This window comes from Sphaeramia orbicularis, chromosome 3, assembly GCF_902148855.1.
Source record: "Sphaeramia orbicularis chromosome 3, fSphaOr1.1, whole genome shotgun sequence".
NCBI classification, from domain to species: Eukaryota; Metazoa; Chordata; class Actinopteri; order Kurtiformes; family Apogonidae; genus Sphaeramia; species Sphaeramia orbicularis.
The window spans coordinates 6,054,802-6,078,690 of NC_043959.1; the positions used below are offsets into that span (position 1 = coordinate 6,054,802).

Sequence of the window (23,889 nt, forward strand, 5' to 3'; positions counted from 1 at the left end):
GAGAGAGAGTGAGGAAAGGGAGAAAGAGGGGAGAATGAGAGAGGAGAGGTAAAAGGTAGGGGACCACTGCTCTGCTCCATTCAACTGAGGGCATGTAGACCGCTGGAGGTGGAGGTAACCTCAGCGATGGATGACAGAGGCCGGGTCCAACCCCGCAGGGGCCAGGAAGAAAGACAAAGAAAGAAAGAAAGAAAGGACAGATGGAGTGAGAGAGAAGAGAGGGAGGGTGGCAGGGAAGAAAGAGAAAGAAAGAAAGAAAGAAAGGAAAAAGACGGAGGGCCCCCCAGGGGTGGAGGGCGGGGGGGGGGGGGGGGGGGGGGGGGGTGCTGCTCCAGCCCAGGAACTCAGGGCCTCCAGACAGTGGGAGGCAGAAGGCGGGGGGTTGCCGGGGTCTTCCAGACAGCCGGAGGTAAGGGGGAGGGGGCCACCGGGGTCCTCGGGACAGCCAGAGGCGGAAGGTGGGGGGCCGCCAGGGTCCTTGGGTTAGCCACAGGCCGAAGGCGGGGGGCCGCCAGTGTCCTTGGCACAGCCAGAGGCGGAAGGAGGGGGTCTGCCGAGTTCCTCCGGACAGCCGAAGGCGGTAGGCGGGGGGCCGCCGGGGTCCTCGGGACAGCCAGAGGCGGAAGGCGGGGTTCTGCCGGGGTCCTCGGGACAGCTGGAGGAGTGGGGCGGGGGGCTGCCGGGTTCCTCGGGACAGCCGGAGGAGGGGGGCGAGGGGCTGCCGGGGTCCTCCGAAAAGCCGGAGGCGGAAGGCAGGGGGCCGCTGGGGTCCTCCGGACAGCTGAAGGCGGGGGGCGGGGGGCCGCCGGGGTCCTCCGGACAGCTGGAGGCAGAAGGCGGGGGTCCACCGGGGTCCTCGGGACAGCCGGAAGCGGAAGGCGTGGGTCCGCCGGGGTCCTTGGGAATGCCGGAGGTGTGGGACGGGGGGCCGCCGGGGTCCTTGGGGCAGCCGGAGGTGTGGGACGGGGGGCCGCCGGGGTCCTCCGGTAAGCCGGAAGCGGAAGACGGGGGTCCGTTGGGATCCTCCGGACAGCCGCAGGCGGGGGGTGGGGAGCCGCCGGGGTCTTCTGGGAAGCTGGGGGCGAAAAGGGGGGGTCCGCCGGGGTCCTCTGGACAGCCAGAGGCAGAAGGCGGGGGTCCGCCGCTCTGCTTCGGAGATACTGTTGGTACTTCTTGCTGGAGCGCAGGCACCGTAGGAAAGACCGAATTGGTCTTGGGATGCGGCTCTGCGCTGGACAGCTGGAGGCAGGGGTCTCCTCAGGAATGGGTGACAATGCCTGGGGCCAACGAAGCAGGGGCCGGGTCCAACCTCGCAGGGTCTGGAAAATACAGAAATCAAGTAAGCATTCAACCTTTTCAAACTTTTTCATGCAAATGATTCATTCTGATATTCAACTCCTGTCATTTGGATGTGCTTTGTTTCAGAACAGGGTGATGTGTTTGCTTTGAGCTGTTCAAAACACTCTCAATAATTCAGCTCATCCATATTTTTTATCTGTACTGTTGTACTGCTGCACAATTATAGGAAATGGCTTTTGGAATAAAGAACGTATACACAAAAAATTTTATGTGGAACAACATAACTTTCAGAGGCACATCGCACTGAGCCACAAGTCCACAAATCCAGCAAGAGACAAACACCAGGAACTACATTTCCTTCAGGAAATGTGGGCGTCGACTTTTATCTAAAACTTGTCAGACTATTTAATGAATCTCTATTTTTATCAGTTTTACTTTCTGTTGAGTATTATTTTGATAAATTCAGTGATTTTGGGTGATTTTTGCTTTGGTGTTTCTCTCAGTTTCATGTAAAATTAATTATTCTTTGACATATACCTCAGATTTCATTCAATATCAGTCTTATTTTGAGTTTTATTACATAACATGACAAGGTGTACATCAGTTTTGCATCACTTTTACTCCTGCTTTAAGAGTTTTTTAAATAAATTGACTAATTAACTTCAGTTTTTCTTAATATCAGTCTTAGTTTTAGCTCAAACTTGTCCGATTATTTAATAAATCTCTGTTTTTGTTATCAGTTTTACTTTTCATTTGAGTACTATTTAGGTGAAGTGAGTAATTTTGTATGCAGGTTGATGGGTATTTTTAGTAATTAGAGTAGCACACCTATAGTTTTAAATGACCATATGCAGTAGTCACTAAAACGAAAACGTACAAAAAAGTTACTAAACTTACTAAAAAGTTACTAAAACTACCCATTAGACCTGCATTTGGTTATTTAAAAGTATAGATGTGCTACTCTGATTACTAAAACTACCCATCAGACCTGAATATGGTCATTTAAAACTATAGGTGTGCTACTCTGATTACTTAAAATACCCATCCGACCTGCATATTGTTATATAAAAGTATAGGTGTGCTACTCTGATTACTAAAACTACCCATCAGACCTGCATTTGGTTATTTAAAAGTATAGGTGTGCTACTCTGATTACTAAAACTACCCATCAGACCTGCATTTGGTTATTTAAAAGTACAGATGTGCTACTCTGCTGACTAAAACTAACCATCAGACCTGAATATGGTCATTTAAAACTATAGGTGTGCTACTCTGATTACTAAAACTACCCATCAGACCTGCATTTGGATATTTAAAAGTATAGGTGCGCTACTCTGATTACTAAAACTACCCATCAAAACTGCATTTGGTTATTTAAAAGTATAGATGTTTTTCTCTGATTACTAAAACTACCCATCAGACCTGAATATGGTAATTTAAAACTATAGGTGTGCTACTCTGATTACTTAAAATACCCATCAGACCTGCATATTGTTATTTAAAAGTAGAGGTGTGCTACTCTGATTACTAAAACTACCCATCAGACCTGCATTTGGTTATTTAAAAGTATAGGTGCGCTACTCTGATTACTAAAACTACCCATCAGACCTGATTATGGTCATTTAAAACTATAGGTATACTACTCTGATTACTTAAAATACCCATCAGACCTGCATTTGGTTATTTAAAAGTATAGGTGCGCTACTCTGATTCCTTAAACTACCCATCAGACCTGCATATTGTTATTTAAAAGTATAGGTGCGCTACTCTGATCACTACAACTACCCATCAGACCTTCATTTGGTTATTTAAAAGTAAAGGTGCGCTACTCTGATTACTAAAACAACCCATCAGACCTGCATTTGGTTATTTAAAAGTATAGGTGCGCTACTCTGATTACTAAAACTACCAATCAGACCTGCATTTGGATATTTAAAAGTATTGGTGCGCTACTCTGATTACTAAAACTACCCATCAGACCTGCATTTGGTTATTTAAAAGTATAGGTGTGCTACTCTGATTACTTAAAATATCCATCAGACCTGATTTTGGTCATTTAAAACTATCGGTGTGCTACTCTGATTACTTAAAATACCCATCAGACCTGCATTTGGTTATTTAAAAGTATAGGTGCGCTGCTCTGATTACTAAAACTACCTATCAGACCTGCATTTGGTTATTTAAAAGTATAAATGTGCTACTCTGATTACTAAAACTACCCATCAGACCTGAATATGGTCATTTAAAACTATAGGTGTGCTACTCTGATTACTTAAAATACCCATTAGACCTGCATATTGTTATTTAAAAGTATAGGTGCGCTACTCTGATTACTAAAACTACCCATCAGACCTGCATATTGTTATTTAAAAGTATAGGTGCGCTACTCTGATCTTCAAATTTACTGATTAAGTAGAGTAAACAAACAGATATTAGCATCTTTTCTGCCTACGGGTTTGGTAATATTATACAGTATGACACAGGTTTACATTAATTTTTCATGTTTTAATCCTGCTCTAAGTGTTATGTAGATGAAATGACTAGTATAAAATGACTTTTTTTCTTACCTTAGCCATGGCAGCAAACTTCCTCCCGCTCGGTCCGGGTCTGGGTCCTGGTTCGGGTCCGGGTCCTGGTTCTTCTACGGTGTCCGGTCCTTATCCTGGTCCTGATCTTGAAGTTTTGCGTCTCTGGCTCCTTCTTTCGTTGGTTTTTAAAGTTTTTTTTTCTGTTAGCTTAGCGCACTATACTCCTACACTGCTACTACTAGGGCTAGCTGACATGGAAAAGGGAAGAATAATAACCGTCCACTTTACATATTCTGTCCGGTAACCTGGCAACGGGGATGCACGCGCATGTTTCAAGTGCTGGTTTTGTGTGTGCATGCGTGTCTTAGGGGGGGGGGCGGACAGGCAACGGTGACGTAAGCGCATTTTTCAATTGCTGATTGTTGTGTGTTGGGTCGGGTTGGTTTCCGTCCTACTTATACTATGAGGGTAAGGGTCGGTGTGGACCTCATGCAGGGGTCACTGTAAACGTGTTCTTTTGTTGTAAATTCCAAGAATAAGTCCGGATTCTTTTAGGTCTCATTTTTATACATTTATTGTTGACTTGCTCTGATCACTAACAACATATAACTCAGCTGAGGTTCCACACCCCAAGTGGGGAAATGGACCCAGAACATTCCAATGCACATCACTTTTATAATCCTTGTAAACTGATCTTCAAACTACTAATAAAATACTAATACTGACTAACCTGTTATTCAATCCAAGAATTCAACCTTCCAAATTAAAATATTTTAGTTCCCCCTTTTGACATGATTTTATCATGTCAATAACTCAATGAAATGTCTGTTTTTGTTATCCCCCTTTTATGGCTATCATCAATATAACCATAAAATTACCTCTATTTATGCCATATGTGTAAGCTGAAATAATTCATAACATATGAAACAGCAATTCTTCATAACACAGATCAATGGAATTTTTGAACAATTATTATACATTTAAAAATATCACATCATAATATGAGCATATCATTCTTGATCAAGAGTCTATTTTTTCCATTACACTAAAAATTTCAAACCTTTATCTATTATACTAAAATTCAAAACCATCTATACTGGTTCATATTTCAGCAATCAACCACATAAATCCTATAATCTCATGTCTATACGTGTATATGTAACTATGTATGAATATATCTTAGCTTTAGCAGAATATATGCATCTATAGAGAGGTGTAAAGTAAAAAGAAAAGAAAAAACAACACAAAACAATAGTCTTTATTAGTTGATGTCAGCCCTTGGATCTCCTGCTGTGATGATTGATGCATCTCTCAGTCCACACATCCCAGGGTGTCTGAATGGATGCCATGGCTGAGGTCTGTCCATGATCAGGTTTTCATAGGGACCTTTTACTGATTACCTCAATGAGTGATTTATCCTCTATAGTGACTGGGATCTGGTGCTTTCTTCACTGGGTTTCAGATGACCCCCCTAATTGTTATCTATCTAAAGGGATCCCCTTTGTAGCCCAGAACTTCCCCACAGTCGCCAGGCGGACAAATCACCCAATTGTCACTGTGACTCACAGTGTGAGAGGTGAACCCAGGTCGTCCTTTCTGTAATTTTCAACAATCTGAAATGGACCCTTCTGCTCCAAACTGGTCCAGCTGTTCTCCTTCTCCCTTTAATGAGGACCCACAGTCCTGGTTTTACCACTGGGTCTGATTTCACCAGGTCTCCTGAAACAAAATTAACAAAAGAGACTTCTCTACTGGTTAGTACTTTATTCATATATTCTGCTAAAGTCAATCATCTCCTTCTCCACTCCCCTGTTTCTTATTCATTATAATATCACTCCCTCATCCCTACGGATCATGGATGATAAATACAATAATTTTCACTAACTGTTTATTTTTTGTTTAATATTTAGAATATATTTTTTGATTTTTATGGTTATTGTTTTCATTCTTCGGTATTTAGCACCTTTTTGTTTTGTGTTTTCTCATTGGTTTAGACCGTGGGTACCTGGGTATAAATAGGGAGCACAAAGATAGACCAGCATGCACCTGGGTGGGCCTATGTTTTTTTTACCAGTCACAGACAGACATAGTCACTCGGAAGATCAGACAGGATGAGCAGGAGACACATCGTAAAAGGCCTTAGTTGTTGAAGATCATTCAGTTCTGTCTATTGTCGCTGTGCGAGTCAGGAGCCAAAGAACAAATGCACCTGTGCACACATATGCCTTTTAGACCCAGGCAGGATGGGCACATTTTGCACAGAAAGCCTGTCAAGAAAATTAAATGTCGAAGGAAAGAAAGCAAATATTTTGCTAAGAACTATGGGACATAAAAACATTGTGAATACAAATATAATTTCTGGTCTTGAAGTTGCTGCTCTTGATAAAAATGACTTATTGAGCTTCCAGATGTCATGATGTGGCATGTCGGTGCGCACCTGCTTGGTGATTAGTGAGTGGCACCGACAGAGCCTATAAGGCATAGTGGGTAGTCCACGCAGCCACTCAGTCTCAGGTGGGTTTCAGAGGAGCAGCGTGTACAGACCAGTGGTTGTTGGGGCTTTATTGCTCCTTTGCTCTGTACCTGATCTCCAGCCAGAGCTGTTCCAGTAACTACCGTGTGGCTACCACGCACCTCCTCCTTTGTTTGCTCTCCGGCCGGTGTGCGTGCGGCCGGCTTTGGGTCGCCGTGATTCCCTCTCCGGTAGGTCGCCTCGTTAAGTCGATTTGAGCTGCATACCAGCGCTTACACCAAATTATTTCCGGGTCCTAGGCTGTTGCTGGGATTTAGCCGTGGTTTCCCCGTGGCGTCCCCCCTCTTCCTGCAGTCCGCACGTGCATGTGTTTTCGCCAACAGGTAAGGCACACACACCCGACCCTGTATGGTTTCTGGTGTGGCTGATTATTAAAACCTTCATCTCCATCCAGGACCTGCAGCGTTGGCCTGGCTTATACCCGCTGCCTTTGTTTGGGAAGTGCCGTTGTTTTGCCCGTCTGTGAGTCTACGGGGGTCCCTACACTGCATAACATCCTTTGGACCCCAGTCGTTACAACCGTGCGTCAGGTGCACGCGCACGCCGTTGCGCTACAGCCGGCGTGCGCATGTGAAAACGACATCAGAGGTTAATTAATTCCTTCTGCCCTTTTTTTTTTTCTTTTTCTTTTTTTATAGTTGGATTTATTTGCATGTAGGGTGAGTGAACTCGCATGCGTGTGTTATTTGTTGCTTAATTGCTTTGTGTGATTTTACTGTCGTTGCTTTGCATGTTTCCTTATTTGCTTAGTTTTTCATATTTGCTGTGATTTATTTGCTTGCATTGTTTGTTGTTGCCTTGTTTGCTGTTATGTTGTTGTGTTGCCTATTGAATTATTATTCTCTGATTGTCATGTTTTAATAATTGAATTTTAATTTTGCTAAAATAAATAGGTCTATTTTTAAAAAAAGTGTTATTATAAAATAAAGTTTATTGTGTGTGATAAATCACATCCTCTGACTTACTTTGTCTTCACCTACGCGACCATTTGGTAAATTAAGATAGGTCCCGGGGCCTTTTCCCCGGGTGGCGTTGTCAAATTTTTTTTGTGTTGATGAAAAAGAAGTTCTGCCTTCCACCCCCCCACACACACACACGCTACAATGACACAAAAGACTATGCCTGTTTCAAAGAGTAATGTTCCACAACAAGAAGATATTGTGAAGTGGCCATACCTTCAAAATGTTAAGCTCCACGACATTGATGCTGAGGTTGAATTACTTATTGGCACAGATGCAGCCAAAGTGATGGAGCCATGGGAGCTGATCAACAGCCAGGATGAGGGGCCCTATGCTGTTCGGACCAGAGTTGGATGGGTCGTTAACGGTCCACTACATGGTGAAACAAGAGTAAGATTGGCTGCTCTGTTGTCACTGCCAACAGGATTTCTGTGGAACACCTAGAACACATGCTGGTACAACAATACAATCAATACAATCATGATTTCAATGAAAAAACATCACAGGAGCAAATGGAAATGTCCAGAGAAGACATCAAGTTTATGAATATAATGGACAATACTGCAGTATTAAGTGATGGACATTACTGTATAGACTTACCTTTTAAAGAGCAAAATCCCATCCTGCCACAAAACCGCTGTGTGGCAGAACAGCGCCTCCAGAGTCTGAAGAAGAAGTTTGATAATAACAGCTTATTCAAACAAGATTACATCACATTTCTTGAGGACATGAACTGCAATGGATATGCTGAACTTGTGCCAAATGACCAGATGATGAACAGTAAGGGAAGGGTATGGTATATTCCCCATCATGGTGTTTACCATCCCACGTAAAACAAACTGAGAGTTGTTTTTGATTGTCCTGCAACATACAAGGGCACCTCCCTCAAATGCCAGCTCTCACAAGGACCAGACCTGACCAACTCTGTTGTGGGAGTTCTTCTTCACTTCAGACAAGAGCCTATTGCAGTCATGGCAGACATACAAGCTATGTTTCACCAGGTCCATGTTCCAGAATATCACAGGAACTTTCTACGCTTCCTCTGGTGGTCTGAAGGTGACACCACACAGACTCCAAAAGAATATCATATGAAAGTACATCTGTTTGGAGCTGTTTCTTCACCAAGCTTGGCAAACTATGCTTTAAGGAGAACAGCAGAAGACAATGCTCTACAGTTTCCAGCTGAAGTCATCAGTACTATCATGCACAATTTTTGTGGATGATTGCCTTAAATCTCTCCCCACTGAAGAGGATGCAATAAAAATGGTCAAGGATTTGACAGCCCTCTGCAGTAAAGGTGGCTTTCATCTTTCAACGTGGCTCAGTAACAGCCGTGCAGTGCTGCATACTATTCCAGACAATAAAAAAGCAAAGGAAATACTGGAGATGGATTTGGATGGAGATGAGCTTCCAATGGAGAGAGCATTAGGACTTCAGTGGTGCACTGAAAATGACACGTTCAAGTTCAAAACATCTCTACATGAACGGCCACATACGAAAAGAGGAATACTGTCAGTAGTGAGCTCACTGTATGATCCTCTAGGATTTCTTGCCCCATTCACAATCACTGCCAAGCTGCTACTTCAGGAGCTTTGTAGAAAAAGTCTGGGCTGGGATGATGATGATGGGATGATGTTCACCCAAAACTCCAAACAATGGTCTGGCTGGCTGGAAGACCTAAAGAGAATGACAGAGTTTAAAGTGGATCAGTGTGTTAAGTCCAAAACCTTCTGTCTTGCTGCAGCACAGCTTCACTTCTCTGATGCCAGCCAAGTGGGATACGGCATCATTTTTGTTGCAGCCAGCAGAGAGCTAAAAGAAAGTCTGAGTGCTTTAAACCAGGACAAAATCCAAAGAACTTTGGCTCAAGATGGCATAAACTGGCATTTTAACACGCCTGCAGCCTCACATCAAGGAGGTGTTTGGGAGCGCTTGATTCGTTCAGTGACAAGTGTTCTCACCTCAATCCTTAAGCAGCAGGTTGTGGATGATGAAACACTGCAGACCATCTTTGGCGAAGCTGAAGCCATCTTAAATGACAGACCGATCACCACAGTCTCTGATGATCCAGATGATTTGGAAGCCATCACAACCAAACCACATCTTGACCTTAAAGGGCAAACCTGTCATACCACCTGGATTGTTTGAAAAACAGGATTTGTACCTGAGGAAAAGATGGAAACAAGTAAAATACATGGCTGAATTATTCTGCAAAAGATGAATTTCTGAATACTTGCCACTTATGCAGGAAAGACAAAGGTGGATGAGGCTAAGAAGAAACCTAAGTCCAGGAGATGTTGTCCTGGTTGCAGATGCCACTGCGCCCAGAGGATGCTGGCAGATGGGCAGAATCCTGTCTGTAAACACTGATGCCAGAGGCTTGGTTCGCTCTGTGCAACTGAAGACCAAAACCAGTGTGTTGGAGAGACCAGTGACCAAGCTTTGCCTGCTGCTGGAGGCAGCTGTGGACTGAAACCTCTATCTGCACTACCTCTTATTCCTCTATCTACCTCTCTGTCTTTGTTCTTGTTTTTTCAGGTCCAGAAAGAAGATGAAGAAACACTCATCGCAGATATTGTTAGAATAGCTCCATTTAGTTTATGAGTGTAATTGTGACTAAGTGCACAATTAGGGGCCAGAGTGTAGGAGCTATTTGTCGGTTTAGTTTTTTGTTTAAAGTTCATTTACCTTTTTGTTTACTAACTTAGTATTGTTTTGCTAATTGTTTTAACTTTTGTTTATTTTTGTTTGTTTAATATTTAGAATATATGTTTTTTTCATTTTATGGTTATTGTTACCATCCGCCAAGGAGGTTATGTTTTTGCCAGGGTTTGTTTGTTTGTTTGTTTGTCTGTCTGTTTGTCTGTCCCTTAGTGTGCAACATAACTCAAAAAGTTATGGACAGATTTTGATGAAATTTTCAGGGTTTGTTGGAAATGGGATAAGGAAGAAATGATTAACTTTTGGGGGTGATCGGGAGTGGGGGGGCCCACGGGGGGGCCCACTGATCAGCCTTGGCGGAGGTCTGCGCTCTCCAAGTGCTTCTAGTTTGAGTTATGTTACAGTCTTAAGTTCAGTCACCTTTAAGTTGATTTAATTTTGATGACAAATAGCCGCTACACTGTCAATCAAACTTTAGCGCTGGTTTGCTGTCTGACACTGGAGAGGGGCGGGAGGAGGAGCAGGATGAACCAGATGTCAGACAGGAAGTGGGTTTAGCCCCGCAACGATGTGGGCAGAGTTTAGTCAGGAGTTATTTTCACCAACAATGAGACACCAACTTCTGTTTGACTAATATGAAAGACAAGTGTGTGTGTGTGTGTGTGTGTGTGTGTGTGTGATCTGTGGGCGGAGCCTGGCAGTCAGTAAAAGATACAGTGTGGAGTGGAATTTCACCAAAGTTCACAGCAACTTTTTTGGAGATTCTCCGATGGGAATCAGCCACTGTAAAGAGAAGGTAAAAGAGCTGAAAACTAAAGTCCAAAAACAACTGTCCATGTTCACTAACTGACCAAGACCAGCGTTTCAACAGAGGCATCATTAAAGTGGTTCACATCCTGGACAAGCGCAAACATATGTGCGCATGCGCTCATACAGCTGCAGTCGGACCTGAACAGGTGCCTCTGGGTTGTACTCCAGTGGGATGACTCAGTAGAAGTGACAGGGGGGTGCTGGGTTTATGTACACAAAGTTCTGTTTTTAATTGATACGTTTTGACAGCGTATGTGAACTTACTCCTTATTTTTCTTGTTTAAAGCAGCGTTTGTTTTTTTAGCACCGCTGTTTTACATTCACATACTCCCAAACTGACATCAACTTAAAACTAGGGGAGGGCAAGTTAAGGCGTTATTACCACATTAAGGCATTCATTAAATAACACCAACAATATTTTAAATCTCACATTAATGCCGTTTTATTCTAACTCCTGTTCTTCTGCCCCTGCTTGTGTGCGTGTAGCGATTAGCTCGGCAGATAAACAACAGGTTTCCCAAGAAAAGCCAGACGCCCAAAACTTCTCTCCAAATCTTTTACTTGAGACTCACTGTAAAACTGCAACATACATAAAAAATATGTCTCAGCTGTGTTCATTGCCTTAGTACATTTACATGGCATTATACATTACATTGAATGGAAAAAAGACCGCTAGCTCGATGCTAACTTAAAAGGGAAAATCCACAGACACGCTAACGATTAGCATTTACAGATTAATTTAAGATTCACAACGTCTTTTTATCCAGCAACAAAAGTTCACATCAGAAATATTTTATACTACTCATTCTTACAACAACTGGACATAAAATACTCACAGGTAAACGTTTTTCGGGCCATACAAACAGAGTGCAAGAAACGTGGGTTAGTTTCTTCTTCTTCTGTCCGAACTGGCTACGGGAACACCGCAAGGACAAAACGTACGTTAGTGCAATTTATTCCGACCACTAGAGGACCCCCTTTGTTTGCTTTTAACAACTGAGCATCACATATTATTGGGCTTATTATATTAGTACTTATTAGTGGGCTTAAGACTCATGTCAGTCACTCAACACCGGAAATAAACTGGTGGGGAATAAACATGGAGAAAAGTACTGGTCTTTTACATGGACATTTTCATTTTAAATGTCTTCAGATGGTGGGGTTGAGAAGGACAAAGTTGTTTGTAAGCACTGCAATGTGGAATTATTATTATTTTTTATCACTGGAGTACTTTGAGTCTGAAATATCACTGAAAGGCAATACACACTGTTGATGCCGCAAACCACCCCCCCTCCATAATTGTGTGATCAGTCGTGATAATTGCAGAAATCCATGCCATTAATTGTAATTTAAAAATTTAATCGCTGCCCAGCACTACTAAAAACATATACATGATGATAATCTGAGGGTCCAAAATGACATGACAGACTCTGGTGAAAGTGAAAGAGGGATGAGGGTTTTTAAATTTCTGGTTAAATAATGTTTGGACCAAAACATAAGAGAAATGAATCCTCATGGTGCACTGCACTTCCTGCATTTGGCAGCAAACTTCTACTGGCTTGACCGTAATTGTAAAATAACTCGCCTTTTTATGAGTTGGAATGATACTGTATCTGTTAATAGGTTATAGCTTTGAACGAGTATATGTTTTGTTATGGCAGCAATTACCACACTGCAGGATTGTGTAAAAATTGTACTTTGTGAAGTGTTAGATTGAACTGTTGTAAGTTACCTTTAAAATACTAAAATAATATGTAATCATTCCTATGAAAAGCAGTACCAGTCTAAAGTGTGGGTACCCTTTTTCTTTCAATACTTCATATATTAATAAGTCAAATGTAATGTAATGTAATAAAAAAAACAACTTGTCATTGTTTTCCAAGAACATTTGGAAGCACTGATATTTTCACCTCTGCCATGAGGGTATGTTAATAAAAGGTACTGTTTAAAAAATCTGTTATTTTGTGTTTCATTTCATGATTTGTTGAAGCCCTGAATTAACAACATTTTATTGAGTAAAAAGTAGACATATTAAGAATGGAATATAATCACATTTTTAAGAGGTAAAAAACAGTAAATACTTTGTTAATTTTACTTAAATAATTCTTGAAATAAAGCAAAAAAAAGTTCGGTAAATAAACTGAAAAACATTATTATAATTTACTGGGTTTTTGTGACATGCGAAAGTGTTCTTAAGTGAAATTTACTCGGAAGGATCTTTTGTTGAAGGACTACATATGCTAGTAAAATGTACTTGAGTATGTTTGATTTAGTAATGGTTACTAGCAAGTAATCTTTATTTAGGGAATTTCTAAAGAAAAATTACTTAGGATTTCGATGTGGAAATTGTTGCCTAGGTTTTTTAAGTAAGTAAATGGCACGCCATTTTTTTTATTTTTTTTTATTTTTTTCAGTGTAGATTTTTGGTACCTTTGTGGCAATTTATTATCGGGCTCAGATTGGAGCTGGAAAAAAACTTGATATCAAGGTGGGTAAAAGAGACGCTATTGGAAAAAATATTTGGAAGCCTCTGAATACCTGTGGAATTAACTGTGATATGGAAATAAGTCTGTTTAAGGAAAAAGAGTGGAAACACCAACATAAATCTTCACTGCCTCTTTCCTGTAGGTTCTTGTTGGAGAAGAAAAGTCCATCCACATGAAGGTCTACTGGACACTGCCCTGCTGTGGAGGAGGAGCAGTGCTGGTTGATGAACAGGAGAACCAGACTAAAACTGAACCCATCCAACCTTTCTAATGTGACCACAGGAAACTCACCAGCACCTCTGGCTTTGAATACACTCTGTTTTGCTTCTTTCACATCAATAAAAGAAATCATTCTTTCAGATCAGCATGTTAATTATACTACCAGACAGTATAGAAAGGACTGAAAAGTTCAACATAATGCAAAACTACAAAAAAAACAAAACATCAAATTTACTATTTAACATATCTACTGCATGCTTTAAAAATATATTAAATATATGACATCTTTGAGCTGCTCATTTTGCCAATGCTTATTTGTCATTGATGGATTTTTCACAGATATTTCATGGTTCAGTTTCTTGAATTTCAGTGAAACATCTGCTAAAGTTTTAACACAAACTAAAAAGAAATCATCTCCTGTGTAGGAGCTATTTGTCGGTTTAGTTTTCTGTTTAAAGTTAATTTACCTTTTTTGTTCACTAACTTAGTATTTTTTTGCTAATTGTTTATTTTTTGTTTAGTTTTTTTGTTTAGTTTTTAAGGTTATTGTTTTCATTCTTTGGTATTTTGCACCTTTTTGTTTAGTGTTTTCTTATTGGGTTAGACCGTGGGCACGTGGGTATAAATAGGGAGCACAAAGTTAGACCAGCATGCACCTGGGTGGGCCTATGGTTTTTTATCAGACAGTCAGACAGGATGAGCAGGAGAGACAGCACAGAAGACCTTAGTTGTTGTTTGCCTGCAAAATCTTGAAAATAAACCACTTGAACTACATCTATGATATGGACATTGTATTTTTGACTGTGTAAACCACAAACCCATGGTGCATCTAGTGGTTATTTGAGTTATGTTACAGTCTTAAGTTCAGTCACCTTTAAGTTGATTTAATTTTGATGACAAATAGCCGCTACATCCTGGAATAACTCAGTTAAGCCTTTCAGTTTGGGTGCTTCCACAAATGAGTCCAGTTTTCTGTTTTGTAAAAGCCTCAGTAGTGAAATAGAACAAAGTCCTATCACACATACCACATCATATATCATATGTTTTGGAGTTCTTGGACTATTTCTATTGTATAGAACTTTATACTTACTCTCTCTTCCTCTACTTCTTAGTCAGACATTGGACTTTTCAAAGTTCCTCTTCAGACTACAGTTGTTCATCCTGTTTCTGTCTCACGTTTCTCCAAATGAACTAAACCTTAATGATGTATTCCAACCTGTGAGGGCTTATACCACCCAACATTTTACAAACAGTGTCATGAAAAGACACAATTGTTGTTAAATATTGGAAGAGCTTTTCCAACTATTACAGTAGCATTAACTACTTCCTTACTCACCAGTTTACACATGAACACTAAATGTACAGTTTCTAAATCTACAGTTTGTGGTAGACGCCTTAACAAACACTTAAACTCTGCTCTTTAACCCTCCAGGGTGATCAAAGCGTGAGAAAAGAAAAAGGTTTTGTTTGAGATTAATACACCATGAAAACCTGGAGATATGATTAATAGATAGACACCTTTATATGTTCATAGACACACCTGCTTTACTCTTTCAACTTCGAAAACAGATGAGAGAACATGATTAGGAATTTCTTTGTAATAAATAGTATAGAGTTTTTTCAAATTGTATTCTACTATTTTTGTGTATTATTGGGTCCAATATGTTAAATAAGGTAAAGTGCAAAGGAATGATCATATCATCAAGGTGAAACAGTGCTGAAACATATATAACAAATGTGGTTAACATTTTTGATGTGTTACATAAAGGCAAACTCAAAAGTATGGAAAGAACCGCTAGGAGTTAAACACTGTCTTCCACTACGAACCACTAGATCAGTGAGGTCCAATCCACTCATGAAATGACATGCACAATTAAAGTAACCAAACAAAACACAGGAGAAAAAGATGAAGTTTAAGCAGTTTATTGGAATTAGTATCAAAACAGACCAATTAAATCAAATCAAATCAGACCAAATCAGATCAGATCAAGTCAGACCAAATCAAATCAAATCAGATCAAATCAGACCAAATCAAATCAGACCAAATCAGATCAATCAGACCAATCAGATCAGATCAAATCAGACCGAATTAGACCAAATCAGACCAAATCAACCAATTTGTTGTAAACTAGACTTTTGAGCTAATCTAAAGAAACCCAACAGAAGCCTCCAGGAGCAAAAACGTAGTGTGATAGTGGCCAGGAAAACTTCCTTCTAACAAGGAAGAAAAGCTGGAGCAGACCTAAACTCCTGGAGGATGTCATCTGCCTTGACCATCTGGGGTGAAAGAGAAGAAAGAAGAAAGAAAGAAAGAAAGAAAGAAAGAAAGAAAAGAAAGAAAGAATGAAGCAAGAGAGAAAAAATGAAAGAAGAGAGAAAGAATGAAAGAACAAAGAATGAATGAGAGAACGAAAGAAAGAGAAGAGAGAAAGAAGGAAAGAACGAAAGAAAGAAAAAAACGAAAGAAAGAAGGAAGAGAGAACGAAGTAAAGAAAGAGAAAGAACGAGAGAAAGACCGAAAGAACGAATGAAAAAAGAATGAAAGTAAGAAGGAATGAGAGACTGAAGGAAAGAAAGAGAAAGAAAGACAGGAAGAAAGAAAGAAAGAAAGAAAGATGGAGTGAGAGAGAGAGAGGTAGAAAGGGGGGAGTGAGAGAGAGGAGAGGGAAAAGAGAGAGAGAGAGGAGAGAGGGAGAGAGTGAAAGAAAGAGAGAGAAGAGAGGGAGAAAGAGAGAAAGAGAGAGAGAGAAGAGAGAGAGTGAGGAAGGGAGAAAGAGGGAGAATGAGAGAGGAGAGGTAAAAGGTAGGGGACCACTGCTCTGCTCCATTCAACTGAGGGCATGTAGACCGCCGGAGGTGGAGGTAACCTCAGCGATGGATGACAGAGGCCGGGTCCAACCCCGCAGGGGCCAGGAAGAAAGACAAAGAAAGAAAGAAAGAAAGAAAGAAAGGACAGATGGAGTGAGAGAGAAGAGAGGGAGGGGGGGCCGGGAAGAAAGAGAAAGAAAGAAAGGAAAAAGACGGAGGGCCCCCCGGGGGTGGATGGCGGGGGGGGGGGGTTGCTGCTCCATCCCGGGCACTTAGGGCCTCCAGACAGTGGGAGGCGGAAGGCGGGGGGCTGCCGGGTCTTCCGGACAGCCGGAGGCATTGGGGAGGGGGTCCACCGGGGTCCTCGGGACAGCCAGAGGCGGAAGGTGGGGGGCCGCCGGGGTCCTCGGGGTTAGCCACAGGCCGAAGGCGGGGGGCCGCCAGTGTCCTTGGCACAGCCAGAGGCAGAAGGAGTGGGTCTGCCGAGGTCCTCCGGACCGCCAAAGGCGGAATGCGGGGGGCCGCCGGGGTCCTCGGGACAGCCAGAGGCGGAAGGCGGGGGGCCGCTGGGGTCCTCGGGATGGCCACAGGTGGAAGGGTGGGGGCCGCCAGGGTCCTCGGGACAGCCGGAGGCGGAAGGCGGGGTTCTGCCGGGGTCCTCGGGACAGCCGGAGGAGGGGGGGGGGGGGGCTGCCGGGGTCCTCCGAAAAGCCGGAGGCGGAAGGCAGGGGTCCGCTGGGGTCCTCCTGAAAGCTGGATGCGGAAGGCGGGGGCCCGCCGGGGTCCTCGGGACAGCCGACGTAGGGGACGGGGGGCCGCCGGGTTCCTCGGGACAGCCGGAGGGGTGGGGGCAGGGGGCCGCCGGGGTCCTCCGGTAAGCCGGAGGGCGGAAGGCGGGGGGCCGTTGGGGTCCTCCAGATAGCTGCAGGCGGGGGGCGGGGAGCCGCCGGGGTCCTCTGGGAAGCTGGCGGCGAAAAGGGGGGGTCCGCCGGGGTCCTCTGGACAGCCAGAGGCAGAAGGCGGGGGTCCTGCCGCTCTGCTTCGGAGATACTGCTGGTACTTCTTGCTGGAGCGCAGGCACCGTAGGAAAGACCAATTGGTCTTGGGATGCGGCTCTGCGCTGGACAGCTGAGGCAGGGGTCCTCCTCAGGAATTGGTGACAATGCCTGGGGCCAACGAAGCAGGGGCCGGGTCCACCTCGCAGGGTCTGGAAAATACAGAAATCAAGTAAGCATTCAACCTTTTCAAACTTTTTCATGCAAAATGATTCATTCTGATATTCAACTCCTGTCATTTGGATGTGCTTTGTTTCAGAACAGGGTGATGTGTTTGCTTTGAGCTGGTCAAACACTCAATATTCAGCTCATCCTATTTTTTATCTGTACTGTTGTACTGCTGCTCAGTTATAGGAAATGGCTTTTGGAATAAACAACGTATACACAAAAAATTTTATGTGAACAACAGAACTTTCAGAGGCACATCGCACCGAGCCACCAAGTCCACAAATATCAGCAAGAGACAAACACCAGGAACTACATTTCCTTCAGGAAATGTGGGCGTCGACTTTTATCTTAAACTGTCAGAATTATTTAATGAATCTCTATTTTATCAGTTTTACTTTCTGTTGAGTATTACTTTGATGAATTCAGTGATTTGGGTGATTTTTGCTTGGTGTTTGTCTCGGTTTCATGGAAAATTAATATTCTTTGACATATACCTCAGATTTTATTCAATATCAGTCTTATTTGAGTTTTATTACATAACATGAACAAGGTTTACATCAGTTTTGCATCACTTTTACTCCTGCTTTAAGAGTTATTTAAATAAATTAACTAATTACCTTCAGTTTTTCTTAATATCAGTCTAGTTTTAGCTCAAACTGTCCGATTATTTAATAAATCTCTAGTTTTTTTTATCAGTTTTACTTTTCATTTGAGTACTATTAGCTAAAGTGAGTAATTTTGTATGCAGGTTGATGGGTATTTTTAGGAATTAGAGTAGCACACCTATAGTTTTAAATACCATATGCAGTAGTCACTAAAACTAAAACGTACTAAAAAGTTACTAAACTTACTAAAAAGTTACTAAAACTACCCATCAGACCTGCATTGGTTATTTAAAAGTATAGATGTGCTAGTGTGATTACTAAAACTATCCATCAGACCTGAATATGGTCATTTAAAACTATAGGTGTGCTACCTGATTACTTAAAATACCCATCAGACCTGCATATCGTTATTTAAAAGTATAGGTAGGCTACTCTGATGACTAAAACTACCCATCAGAACCTGCATTTGGGTTATTTAAAGGTATAGGTGTGCTACTCTGATTACTAAACTACCTCAGACCTGCATTTGGATATTTAAAAGTATAGGTGTGCTACTCTGATTACTAAAACTACCCATCAGACCTGCATATTGTTATTTAAAAGTATAAGGTGCGCTACTCTGATTACCTAAAACTACCTATCAGACCTGCATTTGGTTATTAAAAGTATAGGTGTGCTACTCTGATTACTAAAACTACCCATCAGACCTGCATATTGTTATTTAAAAGTATAGGTGCGCTACTCTGATTACTAAACTACCCATCAGACCTGCATTTTGGTTATTTAAAAGTATAGGGCGCTACTCTGATTACTAAAACTACCTATCAGACCTGCATTTGGTTATTTAAAAGTATAGGTGTGCTACTCTGATTACTAAAACTACCCATCAGACCTGCATTTGGATATTTAAAAGTATAGGTGCGCTACTCTAAATACTAAAACTACCCATCAGACCTGCATTTGGTTATTTAAAGTATAGATGTGCCACGCTGATTACTAAAACTACCCATCAGACCTGAATATGGTCATTTAAAACTATAGGTGTGCTACTCTGATTACTTAAAATACCATCAGACCTGCATTTGGTTATTTAAAGTATAGGTGTGCTACTCTGATCTTCAAATTTACTGATTAAGTAGAGTAAACAACAGATATTAGCATCTTTTCTGCCTACGGGTTTGGTAATCTGACACAGTATGACACAGGTTTACATTAGTTTTTCATGTTTTAATCCTGCTCTAAGTGTTATGTAGATGAAATGACTAGTATAAAATGACTTTTTTTCTTACCTTAGCCATGGCGGCAAACTTCCTCCCCGGTCGGTCCGGGTCCGGGTCTGGGGCCTGGTTCGGGTCCGGGTCCTGGTTCTTCTACGGTGTCCGGTCCTTGTCCTGGTCCTGATCCTGGTCTTGAAGTTTTGCGTCCTGCTGGCTCCTTCTTTTGGTGGGTTTTAAAGTTTTTTGTGTGTTAGCTTAGCGCACTATACTCCTACACTGCTACTACTAGGGCTAGCTGACATGGAAAAGGGAAGAATAATAACCGTCCACTTTACATGTTCTGTCCAGTAACCTGGCAACAGGGATGCACCGCGCATGTTTCAAGTGCTGGTTTTGTGTGTGTTGTGTGTGCCCTGCGTGCGTGTTATGGGGGCGGGGGTCAACGGGGATGCAAGCGCATTTTTCAATTGCTGGTTTTGTGTGTATTGGGGGCGGTTGGTTTCCGTCCTACTTATAATACTATGAGGGTATGAGGTCGGTGTAGACCTCATGCAGGGGTCACTGTAAACGTGTTCTTTGTTGTAAATTCCAAGAATAAGTCCGGATTCTTTAGGTCTCATTTTTTTACATTATTGTTGACTTGCCTGATCACTACCATATAACTCAGCTGGGTTTCACACCCCAAGTGGGGATAATGGACCCAGAACATGCCAATGCACATCACTTTTATATCCTGTAAACTATCTTCAAACTACTAATAAAATACTAATACTGACTAACCTGTTATTCAATCCAAGAATTCAACCTTCCAAATTAAAATATTTTAGTTCCCCCTTTTGACATGATTTTATCATGTCAATAACTAGATGAAATGTCTGTTTTGTTATCCCCCTTTTATGTCTACCATCACTATAACAACCATAAATTACCTCTATTTATGCCTATGTGTAAGCTGAATCATTCATACATACCGAAACAGCAATTCTTCATAACACAGATCAATGGAATTTGTGAACGATTGTTATACTGAAAGAATATCACATCATAATATGAGCATATCATTCTTGATCAAGAGTCTATTTATCCATTACACTAAAAATTTTCAACCTTTATCTATTATACAATTCAAAACCATCTACGAGGGCCGTTCAATAAGTTCATGGCCTCACCCACAACAGAACACACAGACTGATAATTTATATTTATTTTTCAATATAATCTCCATTTATAGCAATGCACTTGGTCCATCGATGTTCAAGCATCACTATCCCATCACGAAAGAATGTAACATCCTGTATTATAACAACCAGTATTTCTGGGTGAGGCCATGAACTTATTGAACAGCCCTCGTATACTCTACTGGTTCACATTTCAGCAATAAACCACATAAATCCTATAATCTCATGTCTATACGTGTATATCTAACTATGTATGAATATATCTTAGCTTTAGCAGAATATATGTATCTATAGAGAGGTGTAAAGTAACAAGAAAAGAAAAAACAACACAAAACAATTGTCTTTATCAGTTGATGTCGGCCCTTGGATCTCCTGCTGTGATGATTGATTCTCCACAAAGAAACCAGACCATTGTCCAGCTGTTTTAGTCGACAGGTGATGGATGCCAGGGTTCTCCATTGGTTCCTCAAAGAGGGCAGTCAGATCTTCCAGGACACTGATAATGCTGAAGCAGATGTAGTGTTGTTTGAGATAACAGTGCAACAAAATCAACCATTTTCCACACACCACCGTTCTCAGCTGACAAGTCCAAAGTCAGATGATGTTTCCACGTCATCATGGACGTGGGGCTGCGCTGTTCTCTGATGAAGTCCTTCTGCAACCCCCATGGAACTGTAATGGCATCAATGAATATCTGGGGTCGAATATTCCTGGGATGGTAGTTGATCATCTTTTTGCAGTGCGGAAGAACATCCCATGACTTTCTCCTCCTTGCTCTTGGAGAGACCTGTAACATATGCGGCAGGAAACAACCGCAAACATTCCTGACCTTTAACCTCACTGACTGAAAGAGAGACCTGTGAGCACTCAATGAAAAGACCTTAGTAATAAAATTTCTCTGTACATTTAACAAGAGCATCTCTCAGTCCACACATCCCAGGGTGTCTGAATGGATGCCATGGCTGAGGTCTGTCCATGATCAGGTTTTCATAGGGACCTTTTACTGATTACCTGTATGAGTGATTTATCCTCTATAGTGACTGGGATCTGGTGCTTCTTCACTGGGTTTCAGATGACCCCCCTAATTGTTATCTATCTAAAGGGATCCCCTTTGTAGCCCAGAACTTCCCCACAGTCGCCAGGCGGACAAATCACCCAATTGTCACTGTGACTCACAGTGTGAGAGGTGAACCCAGGTCGTCCTTTCTGTAATTTTCAACAATCTGAAATGGACCCTTCTGCTCCAAACTGGTCCAGCTGTTCTCCTTCTCCCTTTAATCAGGACCCACAGTCCTGGTTTTACCACTGGGTCTGATTTCACCAGGTCTCCTGAAACAAATTAACAAAAGAGACTTCTCTACTGGTTAGTACTTTATTCATATATTCTGCTAAAGTCAATCATCTCCTTCTCCACTCCCCTGTTTCTTATTCATTATAATATCACTCCCTCATCCCTACGGATCATGGATGATACATATAATAATTTCACTAATTGTTTATTTTTTGTTTAATATTTAGAATATATTTTTAGATTTTTATGGTTATTGTTTTCATTCTTGGTATTTAGCACCTTTTGTTTTGTGTTGTCTTATTGGTTTAGACAGTGGGTACCTGGGTATAAATAGGGAGCACAAAGATAGACCAGCATGCACCTGGGTGGGCCTATATATTTTACCAGTCACAGACAGACATAGTCACTCAGAAGATCAGACAGGATGAGCAGGAGACACCTCGTAAAAGGCCTTAGTTTGTTGAAGATCATTCAGTTCTGTCTATTGTCGCTGTGCAAGTCATGAGCCACAGAACAAATGCATCTGTACACACATATGCCTTTTTAGACCCAGGCAGCACGGGCACATTTTGCACAGAAAGCCTGTCAAGAAAATTAAATGTCAAAGGAAAGAAAGCAAATATTTTGCTAAGAACTATGGGACAAAAAACACTGTGAATACAAATATAATTTCTGGTCTTGAAGTTGCTGCTCTTGATAAAAATGACTTTATTGAGCTTCCAGATGTCATGATGTGGCATGTCGGTGCCACCTGCTTGGTGATTAGTGAGTGGCCCGACAGAGCCTATAAGGCATAGTGGTAGTCCACGCAGCCACTCAGTCTCAGGGGGTTTCAGAGGAGCAGCGTGTACAGACCAGTGGTTGTTGGGGCTTTATTGCTCCTTTGCTCTGTACCTGATCTCCAGCCAGAGCTGTTTGAGTAACTACCGTGTGGCTACACGCACCTCCTCCTTTGTGTGCTCTCCGGCCGGTGTGCGTGCGGCCGGCTTTGGTCGCCGTGATTCCCTCTCCGGTAGGGTCGCCTCGTTGTTAAGTTGATTTGAGCTGCATACCAGCGCTTACACCAATTATTTCCGGGTCCTAGGCTGTTGCTGGGATTTAGCCGGGTTTCCCCCCGTGGCGTCCCCCCTCTTCCTGCAGTCCGCACGTGCATGTGTTTCGCCAACAGGTAAGGCGCACACACCCGACCCTGTATGGTTTCTGGTGTAGCTGATGATTAAACCTTCATCTCCATCCAGGACCTGCAGTGTTGGCCTGGCTTATACCCGCTGCCTTTGTTTGGGAAGTGCTGTTGTTTTGCCCGTCTGTGAGTCTACGGGGGTCCCTACACTGCATACCATTGCTTTGGACCCCAGTCGTTACAACCGTGCGTCAGGTGCGCGCGCACAGGCGTTACGCTACAGCCGGCGTGTGCATGTGAAAACGACATCAGAGGTTAATTAATTCCTCTGCCCTTTTTTTTTCTTTTTCTTTTTTTATAGTTGGATTTATTTTGCATGTAGGGTGAGTGAACTCGCATGCGTGTGTTATTTGTTGCTTAATTGCTTTGTTGATGTTACTGTCGTTGCTTTGCATGTTTCCTTATTTGCTTAGTTTTTCATATTTGCTGTGATTTACTTGCTTGCATGTTTGTTGTTGCCTTGTTTGCTGTATGTTGTTGTGTTGCCTATTGAATTATTATTCTCTGATTGTCATGTTTTAATAATTGAATTTTAATTTTGCTAAAATAATAGGTCTATTTTTAAAAAAAGTGTTATTATAAAATAAAGTTTATTGTGTGTGATAAATCACATCCTCTGACTTATTTTGTCTTCACCTACGCTGCCATTGGTAAATTGAGATAGGTCCCGGGGCCTTTTCCCGGGTGGCGTTGTCAATTTTTTTTGTGTTGATGAAAAAGAAGTTCTGCCTTCCACCACCCCCACACACACACGCTACAATGACACAAAAGACTATGCCTGTTTCAAAGAGTACTGTTCCACAGCAAGAAGATATTGTGAAGTGGCCATACCTTCAAAATGTTAAGCTCCACGACTTTGATGCTGAGGTTGAATTACTTATTTGCACAGATG

General features: G+C 42.0%; 1 protein-coding gene across 1 annotated transcript; it reads right to left on the reverse strand.

Moving 5' to 3' along the window:
* Window positions 1-344: 344 nt before the first annotated feature.
* Window positions 345-3,875, reverse strand: LOC115412816 (vegetative cell wall protein gp1-like). The gene is made up of 3 exons (XM_030125477.1): window positions 3,867-3,875; window positions 639-1,239; window positions 345-550 (listed from the first exon to the last, which is right to left on the reverse strand). Exons 1-3 carry the CDS (start codon window positions 3,873-3,875, stop codon window positions 345-347), a joined length of 816 nt encoding a protein of 271 aa, XP_029981337.1.
* Window positions 3,876-23,889: the final 20,014 nt, after the last annotated feature.